The sequence below is a fragment of the Tachysurus fulvidraco genome, chromosome 1 (genome assembly GCF_022655615.1).
Source record: "Tachysurus fulvidraco isolate hzauxx_2018 chromosome 1, HZAU_PFXX_2.0, whole genome shotgun sequence".
NCBI classification, from domain to species: Eukaryota; Metazoa; Chordata; class Actinopteri; order Siluriformes; family Bagridae; genus Tachysurus; species Tachysurus fulvidraco.
The window spans coordinates 29,734,883-29,748,947 of NC_062518.1; the positions used below are offsets into that span (position 1 = coordinate 29,734,883).

Below are 14,065 nucleotides of genomic sequence, written 5' to 3' on the forward strand. Positions count from 1 at the left end.
CTTCTCAGGAGTGGGTGTTCCCACTTACAGTAGTCCAGCAAATTCAGTCCAGGGTCAGACTGTTTAATTCTTAGAGATATAAGAAAAAAAGAGACCAACATCATGTAACCTACAGGCTTCTGTACACACATTAAATATTTTTGATGACAGCATAATGAGAAAAAGACAACAATTTCACTTTCATTACACTGTGTCTATGAAAAAGCTCCTTCACTCCAAAACAAATATTGCAGCATGGCTTAGGTTTGCAAAACAGCATGTTCTGGATTTATATAAAGTGGACTGCTAAGAACAAGGTGGAGATGTTAGGTCATCGTGCACAGCACTGTGTTTGTGATAATACGCTTTGTTTTGTTTTCGTCAAACACCTCACCAACTGTCTAGCATGATGGTGAAGGGCTGATGATCTGGGTTTGTTTCCAAGCCACATAATCTGGGAAACATGCAATCATTAAGACTACAATAAACTCCATTTTATATCAGAATATTCTTGAGACTTGATTACAATTGGGGTGTGTTACAGTACAATGATTCCAAACAATCCAGGAGGTCCACATCTGAATTTGGTAAAGGAGACAAATAAATGTACTGGAATGGCCATGTCAAAGTCCAGACCTGAACCCCAATGAGAGACTGTGTTAGGATCTATACACAGAGCTGTACATACACAAATGTCCTCACACTTCAGTGAACTGAAGCAACGATTCAAGAAGAGTGGGCCAGAATATTATTAAATACAAAGTCCTACAGAAAATGTTTACTTCATTTTGCTAAAGGTGGTTGTACATGTTACAGAATTATAGTGTTTTCTTATTTTTTTCCCACCTGGTCTCAGAATGTTGGTTTACATTTTCTGAAAAAATATGACTACATATTGCAATCTGTTATTTGGTTTGTTATAATAGATATGCACTGCAACATATTTATAACACAAAACACTATAGCGATGAAACAGATCTACAAGAGAAGTACAGAACAGTTAGAAGGTTTTTCCCCCACTTCTATTGGCATATCATACCTGTTTGAACATGCCCCTTACGTGACTGGAATGCATCAAAATAATACGTAATATAAGGAGTGTGCAAAAGTCAAGAGACTTTTTTTTATTATATGGCCATTCAGTCTGATTTGGTAATAATTATTTTCAGGGAAACAATATGGTAAAATATCCTACATTCATTCCATTTCAGTCACAGTGCCATGTAGGACTTAACTATTCAGGCCAATGTAAAATTTCAATATTACAAATATCTTTGTAAGTATTGTATGGTGTTGAAAACAAAAGGGTCTTCTCTGATCTTTGGACAGTACATGGAGTGTAGTTTCCAGAGAAACAAGATATATAACATTTGCTTACTGACTATAGTTAGAATGTCACTTTAATCTTACCAAGCTGTCGGCTCTCTGTGCTATAAACTGAGAAATGCTGCTCAATCAACTCAAGTTCTGTGATAGTGAAGAAAGGGTTGTTATGGCTAGCAGAGGAGATGGAATGCCTTACTGATAGACTGGCTTTTATAGGCCAGGAGCCTGAAGACTGTAAGTAGCTCACCTACAGTATGTGGTGTGCGCACTCGCAGTGATGTGTCATATAGCTACAAATGTTTGCAGGTTTCCCTGCACAATGACTTGCCATGGATCCAGAAATTGAGTGTTCCACAGCGTGCAAATATGAACCCTGTGTTACTGTGATGTATTTATTTTTTATATACATACAGACCTTACACACTATACACACCTCGGAGCTGTCTCCATTTTTGAGATGAGCACGTGCCATGCTATCCAACCAGGTGCGTCTGAGTTCGGGTGTGCTGGCGTAGGAGCGGGCCAGACTGTACTGCAGATCCAACAGCATTTCTGGGTCCTTCTCATGCTCACGCATTTGAGCTGTGGCCATCAGCACGGTACGGATGCGCTTTGTAAGGCCCTTCACTTCTGATGGAAGTGATGTAGACTAAACTCGCAAGCAGATTAAAAACAATCATTAGATTTGAATGTGTGTATTAAAATGCTTTAATTTAGTAATGAATATCATACTTAGCAACAAATTAGCCAATACTATCTGTAATCACATGTTTACTCAACAGCCTCTACTTTTCTTTAAAGGCTTAAAAAATGGCTAAAAAGAAACAAAGCTTGTCAAATGACAGAGAAAACGGAAACTGTTTTGTCCTGTTATCTCTCACAAGGCAGAAAACCTGCTGACTGTTAAAAAGTGTAAAACTGGATCTTTCAAAAAGAGTTAAATAAACATCCTCTTACAGAAAACTTTGCCATGTCAACAAAACCATTCGATTTGTCAGGCATACTGAATAACACCCTGCAAATGAGATGCAACTTTAGAGACATATTAAAGTTGTTGCTACAGAAAATCGTATTAGATCAAGTGCATTAACATAAAGCTGAGTTGAATTACAGTCAATATCTTCTGACCTAAACAGACTAGTAAATTCACCAGGGCTGTGGTATAAGATACATTTAAAGTTCATTAAATAGTTGGGATTCCTGCCTCATTCAACATTTGGCTGAACATGAAAGGGAATAATGAAGATGATATAAATTGCTCTGAAATTCCTGATTATTCCTGTTTATGTGGATCTTAACCAAACAAAATGTCGTGAATGGGGAAATATTGTAGGTAAATGCATGTTATAGCTTGAAGATTCCGTGATATGTACCTTCATGGTCTTGTCACTGTTGGCAAAGTTGTTGATGATGGATAATGACTCCTGGAAGCGTGAACTTCCTGTCAGAGCTACATCTGCAATTAGCTGGCTCACAGCAATGATGATCTGGAAAAGAGGAAAAACCCAAACAAACAAACATAAAAAGAAGTAAATACACTTACATAACTAAGCAACTAAGGCTCTAAGGCAACCAATTATGGATATTTCTGAAAACTAAACCCTTTATAGTGAAATGTCAGGACAGTGCTACAGCATACAAAGACATTCTAGACGATTTCATCCTTCCAACTTAGAGGCAACAGCTTGAGCCAATTTGCCTGTGAGGGCCATGTGTCCAAATACTTTTTTGCAGTATAGTGTTGAACATGTGTAGTGAGCCTGTGATGGACATAGTGAATACAGTGCCTTGGTGAGAGGAATCTTTACAACATAACATTCCATCCTTTATAATCAGTGAAATATGTTTTGGCTACCAATCTTCTATTTTCCTTTCACATCCAGAACCACGATACACTTGTTTTTTTAGAAGGCTGACAAAAACACTCAATGCTATGGTGGCCTGCTAAGCTGATTATCGTAAAAAGCCTTGTTTTTGTAGGAATGTGGAGAAACTTCACAGACAAAAAAAAACCACACTCCCTCCTACTGTACCTGTAAGTGCATGCGCAGAAAGCTCTTCCTCTTGGTGTAATCAAAGTTGTTCTTCATGAGGATGTAGAGCAGACCTGCTGCTTCCCAACGTACACTTCCCAGTTTGGACATGCAACACTTTAGCACCTCGTAACACAGCAAGCCACACAAGGTCACACGGCCCTTAAAGAGAGTCACCTGAAACTAAGACATGGAACCGTCCAAAAATGAGAAGAAAAAAAACCAAACATAATTATTACTTCAGGTTTAAAAAAACAACAACAGAATAAACATATACATATTTATGCTATGTATAAATCTTGACAAAATATATTTAGTTCACTATACACTTCACTGAGTAAGTGTGTGTTTTCACCTTGGATATAAAGGCTCTCAGAGATGAAAAGACATGTTTGAGCGCCACTTCTGATTGTCCAACTTTTAGGAAGGTTAGATAAATGTCAAACACTTTCTTCATAAGATTGTTGTGGCCATCACTCTCCAGGAGCTGGTTCTGTAGGCACCAGTTTGAAAACATAATAATTCACACAACCCAATAAGCAACAAAAACAAATCAACAGAAACTAGCGATTATTTGTGTTACCTTAAAGCTCTGAATGAAGAGAGAGAGAGTGTCAAGCACAATGAGGCAAGCCTCTGTAGAGATGTTACCCTCTAACAAGGTCTGATGGTTCATTTCTGCTTCTGTGGAGCCGCCACCTAGAATACATCATTCAGTTGTATGTGTAGTGTATTTGTTATGTGCTGAAGTTTTTTTTAATGGTAACAAAGGAAAAGTAAAAATAAAACAAAGGAGATTATTGAGGAGAGTATGACTTATGCCTAGAGGAGTTAATTTTTGGTAATAGCTACATTATACATGTGCTTTCTTTTGTTCAGAGCTTTATCACAGAGCCTTAAAGATTTCCTTTCTTGTTGTCTTGTGTCAGGAATGATGCTCAGTACCTGTGTTGAGTGTATGAGAGGCCTCCAGGGTGTTAAACTGCTGCAGGCTGGCCTGCATGAGGCTGGAGCGGCCCCGCATCACAGGCATTGTCTGAGACTTCCTGTCTGAGGAGAAAGCCCTTGACACCCAAGATTCCTGAAACCTACAGACATCACACACACACACACACACACACACACACACACACACTACAATGGTATAGCTACACAAATACAAATGTATTTCTGAAAACTAGTTTATCATTCCTTATCAAATGACAAACTAATGTTCTTACCTATTTATGTACCTCTTACCAGCATAACGGAACTGAACCAGAGAAATTCTGCCCAAAACATAACAGATAACATATAAATACATTATGCATCAGAATTGCAATGAGCTGAGGTAGAAATCTGGTGGAATTAAAAAACAATTCTTTCAGTTTACACTATGAAGAAATGTCTTTGTGGTTAAATACCTTAATCTCATACTGAAAATAAATAAACTGAAGTCAATTTTTTTTATTCTATTTTTATTAATAGAATAAGCATAGATCTACAGAATATATATCTCGAGATTTAAATTGCCGTAATGTTGATTTGGACAGAAGGAGAGTTTCATGTTGAATGCTGTACAGTATCAGTTTAAGGTTAAGCTTTAGGCATGCAGGGTGTTTATGAAATGGATGAGAGCTGCCTTAAGCTCCCTTGAGCTGGATCTTCATGTACAGTACTCCCCTATTTGGATGACTAGCTGTGACACATGTGCGGACTATGTAGCTAACAGAAATGAAACTGAACTTGCAGCCTACAAAATCCTTTTTTTTTTAAAAAAAAAAAAACAAGATTTGATACCAGCATAACACTGTCCTCAAAACTGTGGTGATTACTGCAAGATTTTCAGGAAACAGTAATAGTAGTAATAGCAGGGTGGACCGACGACTCAGTCGTAATATTTTACATCAACTGGAAAATCACAATCACAAGCAACATTGAGGTGGACAAACAAACTCTGGAAGTGGGTGGGTCATCAGAGACATCCTGTTTCTTGAAAGCTACCAGGGCTGATACAAACAGACAGCAGATGTGGTCTCTCACAACAAGCCTATAACCGGAAACTGCCAATTCCAAACTATGCTGTTTCAGATCATTTGAAACACCTACGGCAAAGGATAAGTTGATCTGTTTGCAAACAGGCAGAGGTCATCAACAGGGTACAGAGAGAAACAGGATGCGTTGACACACACTTGGTCAAATCGATTGCCATATTCCTTCCCACCAGTGTTAGTGTAACAGATGACATTGCCGTTGATGCTAACAGACTGTCAGTGTTACTGATTTGGCATATTCACCCACTGCTCCTCATACTAGACCTGTACTGGATTAACAAGCACAATATACCAAGCACACCTTGTATTAAAGTAGGACAGTGAATATTCACAGTATGCACTAACGATGTGTCACAGCAATCAGCCAGGACTTGACATGCTTGATATCAATACATATCATGACAGCATTCTGATGTGGTAGCAGATTTTATATAGCAGATACTGCATTCATTTTAATATCTGATTATATTAACAGATTAAATTTCTTTCTACAGATTTGCACACAAGATATTTCGATATATTCAGTACAATGCAAGATAAGTCATGATGCAGTTGAGCAGGTTCACTTGAACAACATCTTATATATATACACACACATCTGAGTTCGCCCTTAATTTATATACAGTTCAAATACAGTTAGAATTCACTTCACATTCAATTGATGATGTAGGCTGTCTAATTATTAATAGAACAGCTTTAATTTCTTAATCTATAAAGGAATTTCCCTGAATTTTTTACACAGATAAAATATAAAATATAATAAAATATTAAGATAGGATATAAAGATACATAACATTTGTTGTAACTAATTAGAAAAGCTATTACATATAGCTGCCCTAAAGCACCTAGTTACAAATACCTAGTTAGGATAATGATTAGCATTGTTTGGAGATACTAAAAGAAAAACAACAACAACAAAACCCTGTTCATGTGGCAATAATGATCTTTTTTTTAGTGGAGTTACGTGCAGTCTTCTTTAAATTCCTCTAATCCAAAGTAACCAACTTCTCCCATTACTCAAGTACTCATCTTGTTACACTGGCAGGTGCTAGCAACCTTAGCATTGTTAGCAGCACAAGAGTTACAAACATTTCTATGAAGGTCGTTTATCTATAAATGCATCTACTTGATTGGTCTGATGAAGCTGGCACTTTAAACGAATCATTTATATTATAAATATAAATATTGCTCCAGGTAGGCTTGATAAACATTCTTAAATTCCTGAGTGTTTACTTTCATAGAGACACTGTCGAGTGTGAAATGAAAAAAGACATTCTGTGCCAAACATGGACACATTCAAAAGAGGCGCAAATTCTAATTCGAGAGCAAATATATTTATTTGAGTTAGCGTTCTGATTTAGCTACAGTTTTTCTTTCTGAACAGTCTGGCATGGGGCAGAAGGTAAGGGTGCTGGGGGCAAGTCTACCATAGAGCCGAATGTGGACACAAACAATGATGCAGTTTGTCCATGGTTTAGACGGCTCAGCACAAGCGTCTACTATTTTTATCACATTCATGTATTTCCTGTTATTTGACTAGTATGAAATACTGCTGATGACTAATTCACCTTTAAATATCTAAATAAAAACCAGATTAATGTATTATAACTTGCCACATAAACCCAAACAGTTCCACAGAGCTTAATTACTGTTTTCTCACACAGGTGCCTATGGTAAAGGAAATAGTTGTTGGTAGGGTAGAGAACCCTGTACATATTAATCAAAACATCTGAAAAGGTTGATTGCACCCATGTAATTTCCACAGAAACTGACTCAGTATCTGGGATTATCATAATGTACCATGAATCTTAAGGGTTTTACCTGCACATTCATGCCTACCTGCAAGGTGTGACAGTTTAAACATGGACTTTGCATACCTGTGAATGATCAAACAAAATAATATCTTTTTTTTAAACAACTCACTCTAGGATACTGAGAAAATTCATGACGTCCTGCGGATTCACTTTGTTCCAGTAAGCCAGCAGAGTATCTGAGAAAAAAATACATTAAAGATTAACCTAAAGTTTAAGGTTTGTTAACATCTTGATAAATTGTGAATCTCAGAACTATATTTGTCTCTCTTTTCCATAAACAGGCTATTGGACTATTACATAAAATACAGCTAAACAAAACATGATTAATAAACATTGTATATGAAATATATGTGACAGGATTTGCACATGACAAATATTTGCCATTATACAAGCAAATACTGTAGAACTGACCCTCTGATACAGTCTTTACAATGTGCAGGAAACACAGCAGCAGTCCTTTGACCTCATAAGGGCCAAGGCGCCCTATAGATGGCACGGTGCTCATTGTGGAGCCACGTCTCTGTAACTGCAACAAAAACGCTGTTATACATGGAGTGAAAACAGATCTGAGGTATTTCTTAATTTGGTTGTTACTGTTTGCATGATTCATCTGCATGAGCTGTATCTTTTGCAGTAAATCGGTTTCTCCCCTAATTCAGTCACATACTTATCACAACCTATCCATGACCTTTGAATTAAGAGCTTAAGGGTTATATTACAGACCCACAGCTCACTGAGGACCTGCTACTTATACAGTATAACACTGTAACACTAGTCAACATAACTCATGACAGGAGTTTAGATAAAATAGGATGATTTTAAAAAAGAATTTTGTTTGTAAACATTGTCTTAAATATGGCACTGTAGATAATCTGAATGTATGTGACATGGTCCTCTCAGTGTCTTATACTGGTCTTTCAACATGGGAACATGGGTGTCTGGTAAATGCTTGATTTAAGTTTGACTTGAATTCATGATCTTGCTTGAGGATATGCAAAAATTGTAGACAGCTGTGCTGATGGGGAACCCCACAGGTTTTCTCCCTGCTATTCTATTTCTTTCTGCATACCAAGGTGACGGATTTCGTGCAACTTTCGAACTCTTGAAGACTCACGCTAACCTCATTAACATCTGGTGTGCCAGGGTCTCCGTACATCGAGTTCCGTGAGTCTTCTTTCCTTAAATGTCCGTTCATCGTAACCTGTCCAGCTAGGAATCGAACACATCATATCCCCTCACTAATGTGCTCACTGGGTTTGAGAAATGTTATATGCTATATAAATTAAGCATGCTCATATAAATACAAATAAAAATAAAAGTGAAGTTCTACTTACATGGTTCCTTGTCGATGACTGTACTGACACGCCGAGGGTCTAAGCTAGTCATGGACACATCGTCTCTGCACTGTGGAAGAAATTAAAAATAATAAAAAAAATCCCATTCTTTTGAGTAAATAAATATGCAGCTTGAAATCTGCTCAGCTCATGCAAAACAGCAAATATGTATCTTTTCATGTGTACCTCACACACCAAGTAGATGTGAATTCAAGCAAAACAATCTTTTAATCACTAGTCAAGTCAAGTCAATAAAGATTAATATAACTGATTGCTCACTCTCGCTAGTTCATTTATGTCTAGTTCATTTATGTCATTTATCAAACTGAAATGCATGCTCACTGATTCAGGTCAGGTAATTAATGTGGTGATTATAAAATATTCCACATCTTCCCTTGGGTTAATTTCAAAGTATGCTTTGGGTCAATAATCACCTGGACTGTGAAGTGGCATCTAATGTGTTTTTTTTTGTCAGCACTATAATCTAAACAAATCATCCAGTGATACAAACACATTTCTTACAGTTAATTTGGGATCACAATATAATTTTTTTTTATTTAACTTTACTTTACTGTACATTAATTCCAAAATGCTCTTTTTGTCAGTCTGGGAAGCTTTTTGTCACTCCTCCCATTTCTATCTGAGCAACCCATCTTCTGTGGCAACAACCATGATGTGAATGACTTCTAGACATGAAGCAATAAACCTCAGTGAAGTTTGTTTGACTTTTTTTCTGTGACTATTTATACAGCAGATGCTTACCATAATGCCAAAGCCAGATCTTGATGGTTGCCTGTTGGCATTCAGCTTATTCAGGTTTTGGTAGAGCAGCTCAAAGAGAGGCAGGTAGAGCACACAAATACGGGCCTGGTGATTCTGTTTAAGCAAAATAAATACACAAATAAATAGAAACATTCGCTTGTCATAAATAAATTACAAGACAGTGAAATTCTTTCTTCACATATCCCAACTTTGGAGGTTGGGGTCAGAGCACAGGTTCAGCCATGATACAGCTTCACTGGAGCAGAGAGGGTTAAGGGCTTTGCTCATGGGCCCAACAGTGGCAGCTTGGCAATGCTGGGGCTGAGACCCTGATCCTCCGTTCAACAATACAGCACCTTAACCACTTGAGCCACCACTGCCCCATGTACAAACATATGAATACATTTCTATAAATACAAAATATAAAATTCAAAAAGAAATATAAATAAGCTTTTTATAATAAAATATGTCTAACATAGCAATAGTAATTGTTATAATAATAATTACTATTACCAATAATATCATAATTATTCATTTATTATATTAAAATTAATTGGTATAATAATGCAAAAAAAAATAATAATTATAATAATATACAGCATCACCATAACAATAACATCAAAAACAATAATAATAATTATAATGATGATGATAATAATAAAAATACACTGCTGACAAAAGGTAGAACATTATATATATGAAGCACTTTAAGAGACTAGAGAACACAGCAGAGACCCATACAGAGATCACATGGAGCTCTGAGTCAAACCCTAGATCATGTAAAGCAGCGGTACTAACTGATGCAGACTCGCATGCAAATTAACGAAACATTATACCTAAATGTTTGTTTAGTTTTGACAGTTAAGTTCAACACAGACCATTCTGTGGATCAGCAGTCAGTGCTGCACAGATGCTTGTCTGCTCTCAACAGAACACTTCTCTTATCTCAGAATCCATAAACTCTTTATGTTATTTCATCCAATTTCACCTAGTCCATGTTGAAAGAGTTGCTTATTAGTGTTTAAGACCATCTGGCTGTGGCTATGAAAGCTGTTTGTGCTCTCTGATATATAATTTAGAAGTTCCTGATTGGCAGTGCACTTTTGTGCAGACTAATTTAAAAGCTGACATTTACAGCAGGTGAATTAAGCTTATTGTTTAGATCGTCAGAACTATAAAATGTGCAAACACAATGAATCTAACTGACGGTTCATGCTCTGTCTCCAGTTCCTGAGCTTTACGATTTGATTTACAGAAAGAGACGGAATGAAATATTTGCATAACAGACAGAATGTTGTTTATCTGTGTTCTGTTTAAGATTTAATTTCACAGTCATCTGGACAACGGCTATGTTGTCTGTGGCACAATATCAAACAGCCTTAATAGATTAAGGTAACAGTTAAATACTTTTCTAAGTGTGGTAGATAAAAAAGAAAGAAGAAAAAAAAAACAGTAAATGCTGCATCAAAGCATCAGGGATGAACATGTCAATATTGACTTTTGTAAATACTGACAAAAATTCCCCACCCCTTTAATGAGCCCCCCCCTTTCCTTGTCAAGTCCTGCTAATGTAGTTTTTTTTTTAAAATTATTCTCAGAAAAAAAGACATAACCACCTACGTGCTCAACTGTAAGAGAGACACAGAAATATACTTTTCTTTTGATTACATGCTTAGCATTCATTAGATGTAGATATATTCTTCTACCGTCATAAATTTGAATTTTTCCTATTCAGACCGGATGCGAGATTTAAATATAAGATACTACATGCTGACTTCCTTTCAGCATCATTTGATGAAGACTCAAAAGGACCAGGCGCTCTGTTTAATACTACATAATGGTGACCTACAATAAAGCAGCGTGTGAGTGGCGAGTTTTTATTTTTTTGACTTTGACTGGGGTTTAGGTTAGAGATAGTTTATGCCTTGGTTTGGCCTAGGCTTCTTCTGCCTGTTATCATGGTATCGCTTTCTTTGCGGCCTGTAATATCACACCAACAGCTGCATGTTACAGTGAGCTATTTATACAAATATGAAAAGCGATTACATTGAACCAGGATGGAAACCAGATGACTGTGACCTCATCATATCTATCAAAGGTCAATTTAGTCAGAGTCAACTAATGAGGCTTTAATACTGAAACTGTACATATCAGTGTTCAAACATAGGCCCTTTTCTCATGATGCTGGCTTGAGCAAGGAAAAGTTTAAAGTCCAAACTGCTGGCTGAATTAAGAAACTCTGAATAAAGCACCAGCACTCTTATTTCCAGAAGAAAACAGCTACAACTTATGGTTATTACTTGCCTTGTACGATGTGTATCTGTCATCCATTGCGTGTTTAATGATCAAGTTCTTCAGAACAGCTACAGCCAGCTGCCTGATGTCCGGGTTTCCCTGCAAGCCCTCGGCTACATCGCGCAGTAGCAGACCCACCAGGAAATGGTTCCTGCAGTAATCCTCAGTGAGGCTGTACTCCAGACTCTGGTCTGCAATGTGTTATTAGTTTTAATTGTATTATCAGTGTCACCAACAGTATTAACAACCAAATTCAATTCTTATTAACCCTTTTTACCAGTACACTTTTGTTCCATTCTGATGGTGGAATGGAACCTGACTTAGACATTTTCAATTAAATTATTTTATCAGGATAAACGTACGCAGACTTTTAGTTGTTGGAGATAACGCCTTCAGAGTTTTAGATTTTTATGAAGAAGAACTTGGGGCATCATAAAGAGCGGAACTTACAGACGTCCTAAGAGGCCATGCATTATTAAATTATTTTCTTGTTATCAAGACTTAATTTTCTCATGATCTCAACATAAGAACATGTTCTAGAGGCAGCAAAAGCGCAGTAACGCAACATCATGGATGATCGCATTCTCAAACTGAAACAGCTCTCTGTCTGTCTGTGATTAACAACTTCCTCATAAGTGTCTGGACTTTCAGGTCTGCAAATTTATCGTCGAAGAACATGTAGCTTTCAGACGCTGACGCACACACAATACAATTATATCTCGAGAATATATATATATTTTTTTTTATGTCAAGACCACGAAAAAATTAAGTCGTGTTAACTAGAAAAAATAAAATAAAATAAATAATGCATGGCCTCTTAGGACTTCCATTAGCACCGGGATTAAATCGGCATTTAGTTTGAAGATAGAAATATGTGTGTGAACTTTTCTATAAAAATATTGCCCCTTGTAGTTTAAGTGAAAACAAATACTTAATATAATTTACTGTGAGCAGCACTCTAAACACCATTAAGCAGCACTCTAAAGTGTAACATGACAAAGAACTTCACTGCTGGACATGAACACAGCCAAAACAATCTTTTTGCTTCTGGTAAAAAGAGTTAAAAAAAAAAGACTAACCCATTACTATAAAGCAGCACCGTTTAACTTGTTATACAAGCAGTAAGCATTCCAAGCCTTGTTTGTCTACATAGGACAGATACATACAAAGAAGATTAGTTCTTCCCTCAGTCATCAAGACACAGATGTGATCGTGATTGTGACATGTCTTTATGAAAACATGGTGTTTCTAATCATAATAATAACACCGTTTCAAACGAAATAAAAACTGATTTGTGTCTCTTTGGAAGATGATTCAACTGGTCACCGTACTGCATTCTCCAACTCTCTACAACAACAAAACCATAAGCTTCAGAAAGAACTTGTGTTTTACGCAGCAGGATCTCTCTGAGCGCACAGCAGCCTTTCATCTATTCCTATGTCATTTCACAGCTAGCTTTATATTTTGTTCCTGCAGAACGCCACTAAGAGAAACCACTGATTCACACAAGGTCCTTCTGTGCTTTAAAAAAAAATGAGTCATACCGTGCAGAGGGCACGAGGGAGATAAGAGTGTGACGAAGGTAGGTGAAGCCTATCTGTGAGGAAGTACTTTCATTGGTGGCAATTACACACAAATAAACTTCAACACATTAATTTAAAAACCGTCCATTCAAAACTATTGGATTTCAGCAGAACAAAGCAGACGAAAAATAAAGCACGGGCCCAGGCCTGAAATGTCAGATGCAGTGACAGTTAGATGTACAAGCTTGATAATGGTTGCTGGCAGGAAAGTAGCTGGCTAGTTAGTGTGGTTATAAACGGCAGCCCGGATTTGTTTCGCATTTACGTACGCCGGCACCACCTACCTATGACGCCAAAACACTCCGCCGCGTATGAAATAAAATCTGATCATGAGCAAAAACAAACAGAAAAGAGAGAATGAAAAACGAGGGCATCGTGCAGAGACGGAAGTGAACGTGTGGACAAAACTAACACTCATTTCATGCTTGACTTGCTGTTCTATAAAAACATTATTTTGATCAGATCCTCCTAGTGCACAGAAGAAGAAAATCACCTGCTCTGATGTCTACCTGTTCATCTCTGAAAAGGTTTTTAAATGTATCAGTGTATCTAAAAAGCATCTGATAGTTACAATCCTATTCTGTATTAGAAAAGTGCTTCAAAGATGCACAGCAGGATTTCTAGTAAGAATAAAATTAAAAGTAGTTTTCAGGGCCACATGTAAAGGTTATGAATATAGATAATATTATGACCACAATGAGAAAGGGACATCAAATCTATGAATCAAAATGAAGTGAAACAGATTGAACAGATGTCATGCAAAATTTACAGATATTACAGAGATTCATGTACAGTACATATTTATATGTGAGTATAAAGCTGTAAAGGGTCAGTGCTTGTAGTTAGAGTGATGTCAATGTGTAAGACCGAGTGCAGGTAGGGTAGTGGAGGGAAAGGGAAGGTGGG

The 14,065-nt window shown here is 37.0% G+C and overlaps 1 protein-coding gene across 2 annotated transcripts in view; it reads right to left on the reverse strand.

Moving 5' to 3' along the window:
- Window positions 1–14,065, reverse strand: part of dock11 (dedicator of cytokinesis 11) — a 60,979-nt gene that overhangs the window by 12,638 nt on the left and 34,276 nt on the right. Inside the window, exons 31-44 of one of the 2 annotated variants that reach the window (XM_027169558.2) lie at window positions 13,444–13,482; window positions 11,586–11,767; window positions 9,282–9,395; window positions 8,520–8,589; window positions 8,306–8,394; window positions 7,597–7,711; window positions 7,295–7,361; window positions 4,559–4,606; window positions 4,284–4,426; window positions 3,922–4,037; window positions 3,694–3,831; window positions 3,339–3,521; window positions 2,679–2,792; window positions 1,739–1,954 (exon numbers count right to left, since the gene is read on the reverse strand). In XM_027169558.2, coding sequence (XP_027025359.1) covers window positions 1,739–1,954; window positions 2,679–2,792; window positions 3,339–3,521; window positions 3,694–3,831; window positions 3,922–4,037; window positions 4,284–4,426; window positions 4,559–4,606; window positions 7,295–7,361; window positions 7,597–7,711; window positions 8,306–8,394; window positions 8,520–8,589; window positions 9,282–9,395; window positions 11,586–11,767; window positions 13,444–13,482 — 1,634 coding nt within the window. The remainder of the gene's footprint in view (window positions 1–1,738; window positions 1,955–2,678; window positions 2,793–3,338; window positions 3,522–3,693; window positions 3,832–3,921; window positions 4,038–4,283; window positions 4,427–4,558; window positions 4,607–7,294; window positions 7,362–7,596; window positions 7,712–8,305; window positions 8,395–8,519; window positions 8,590–9,281; window positions 9,396–11,585; window positions 11,768–13,443; window positions 13,483–14,065) is intronic. The other variant, XM_027169559.2, reaches the window with a different exon arrangement.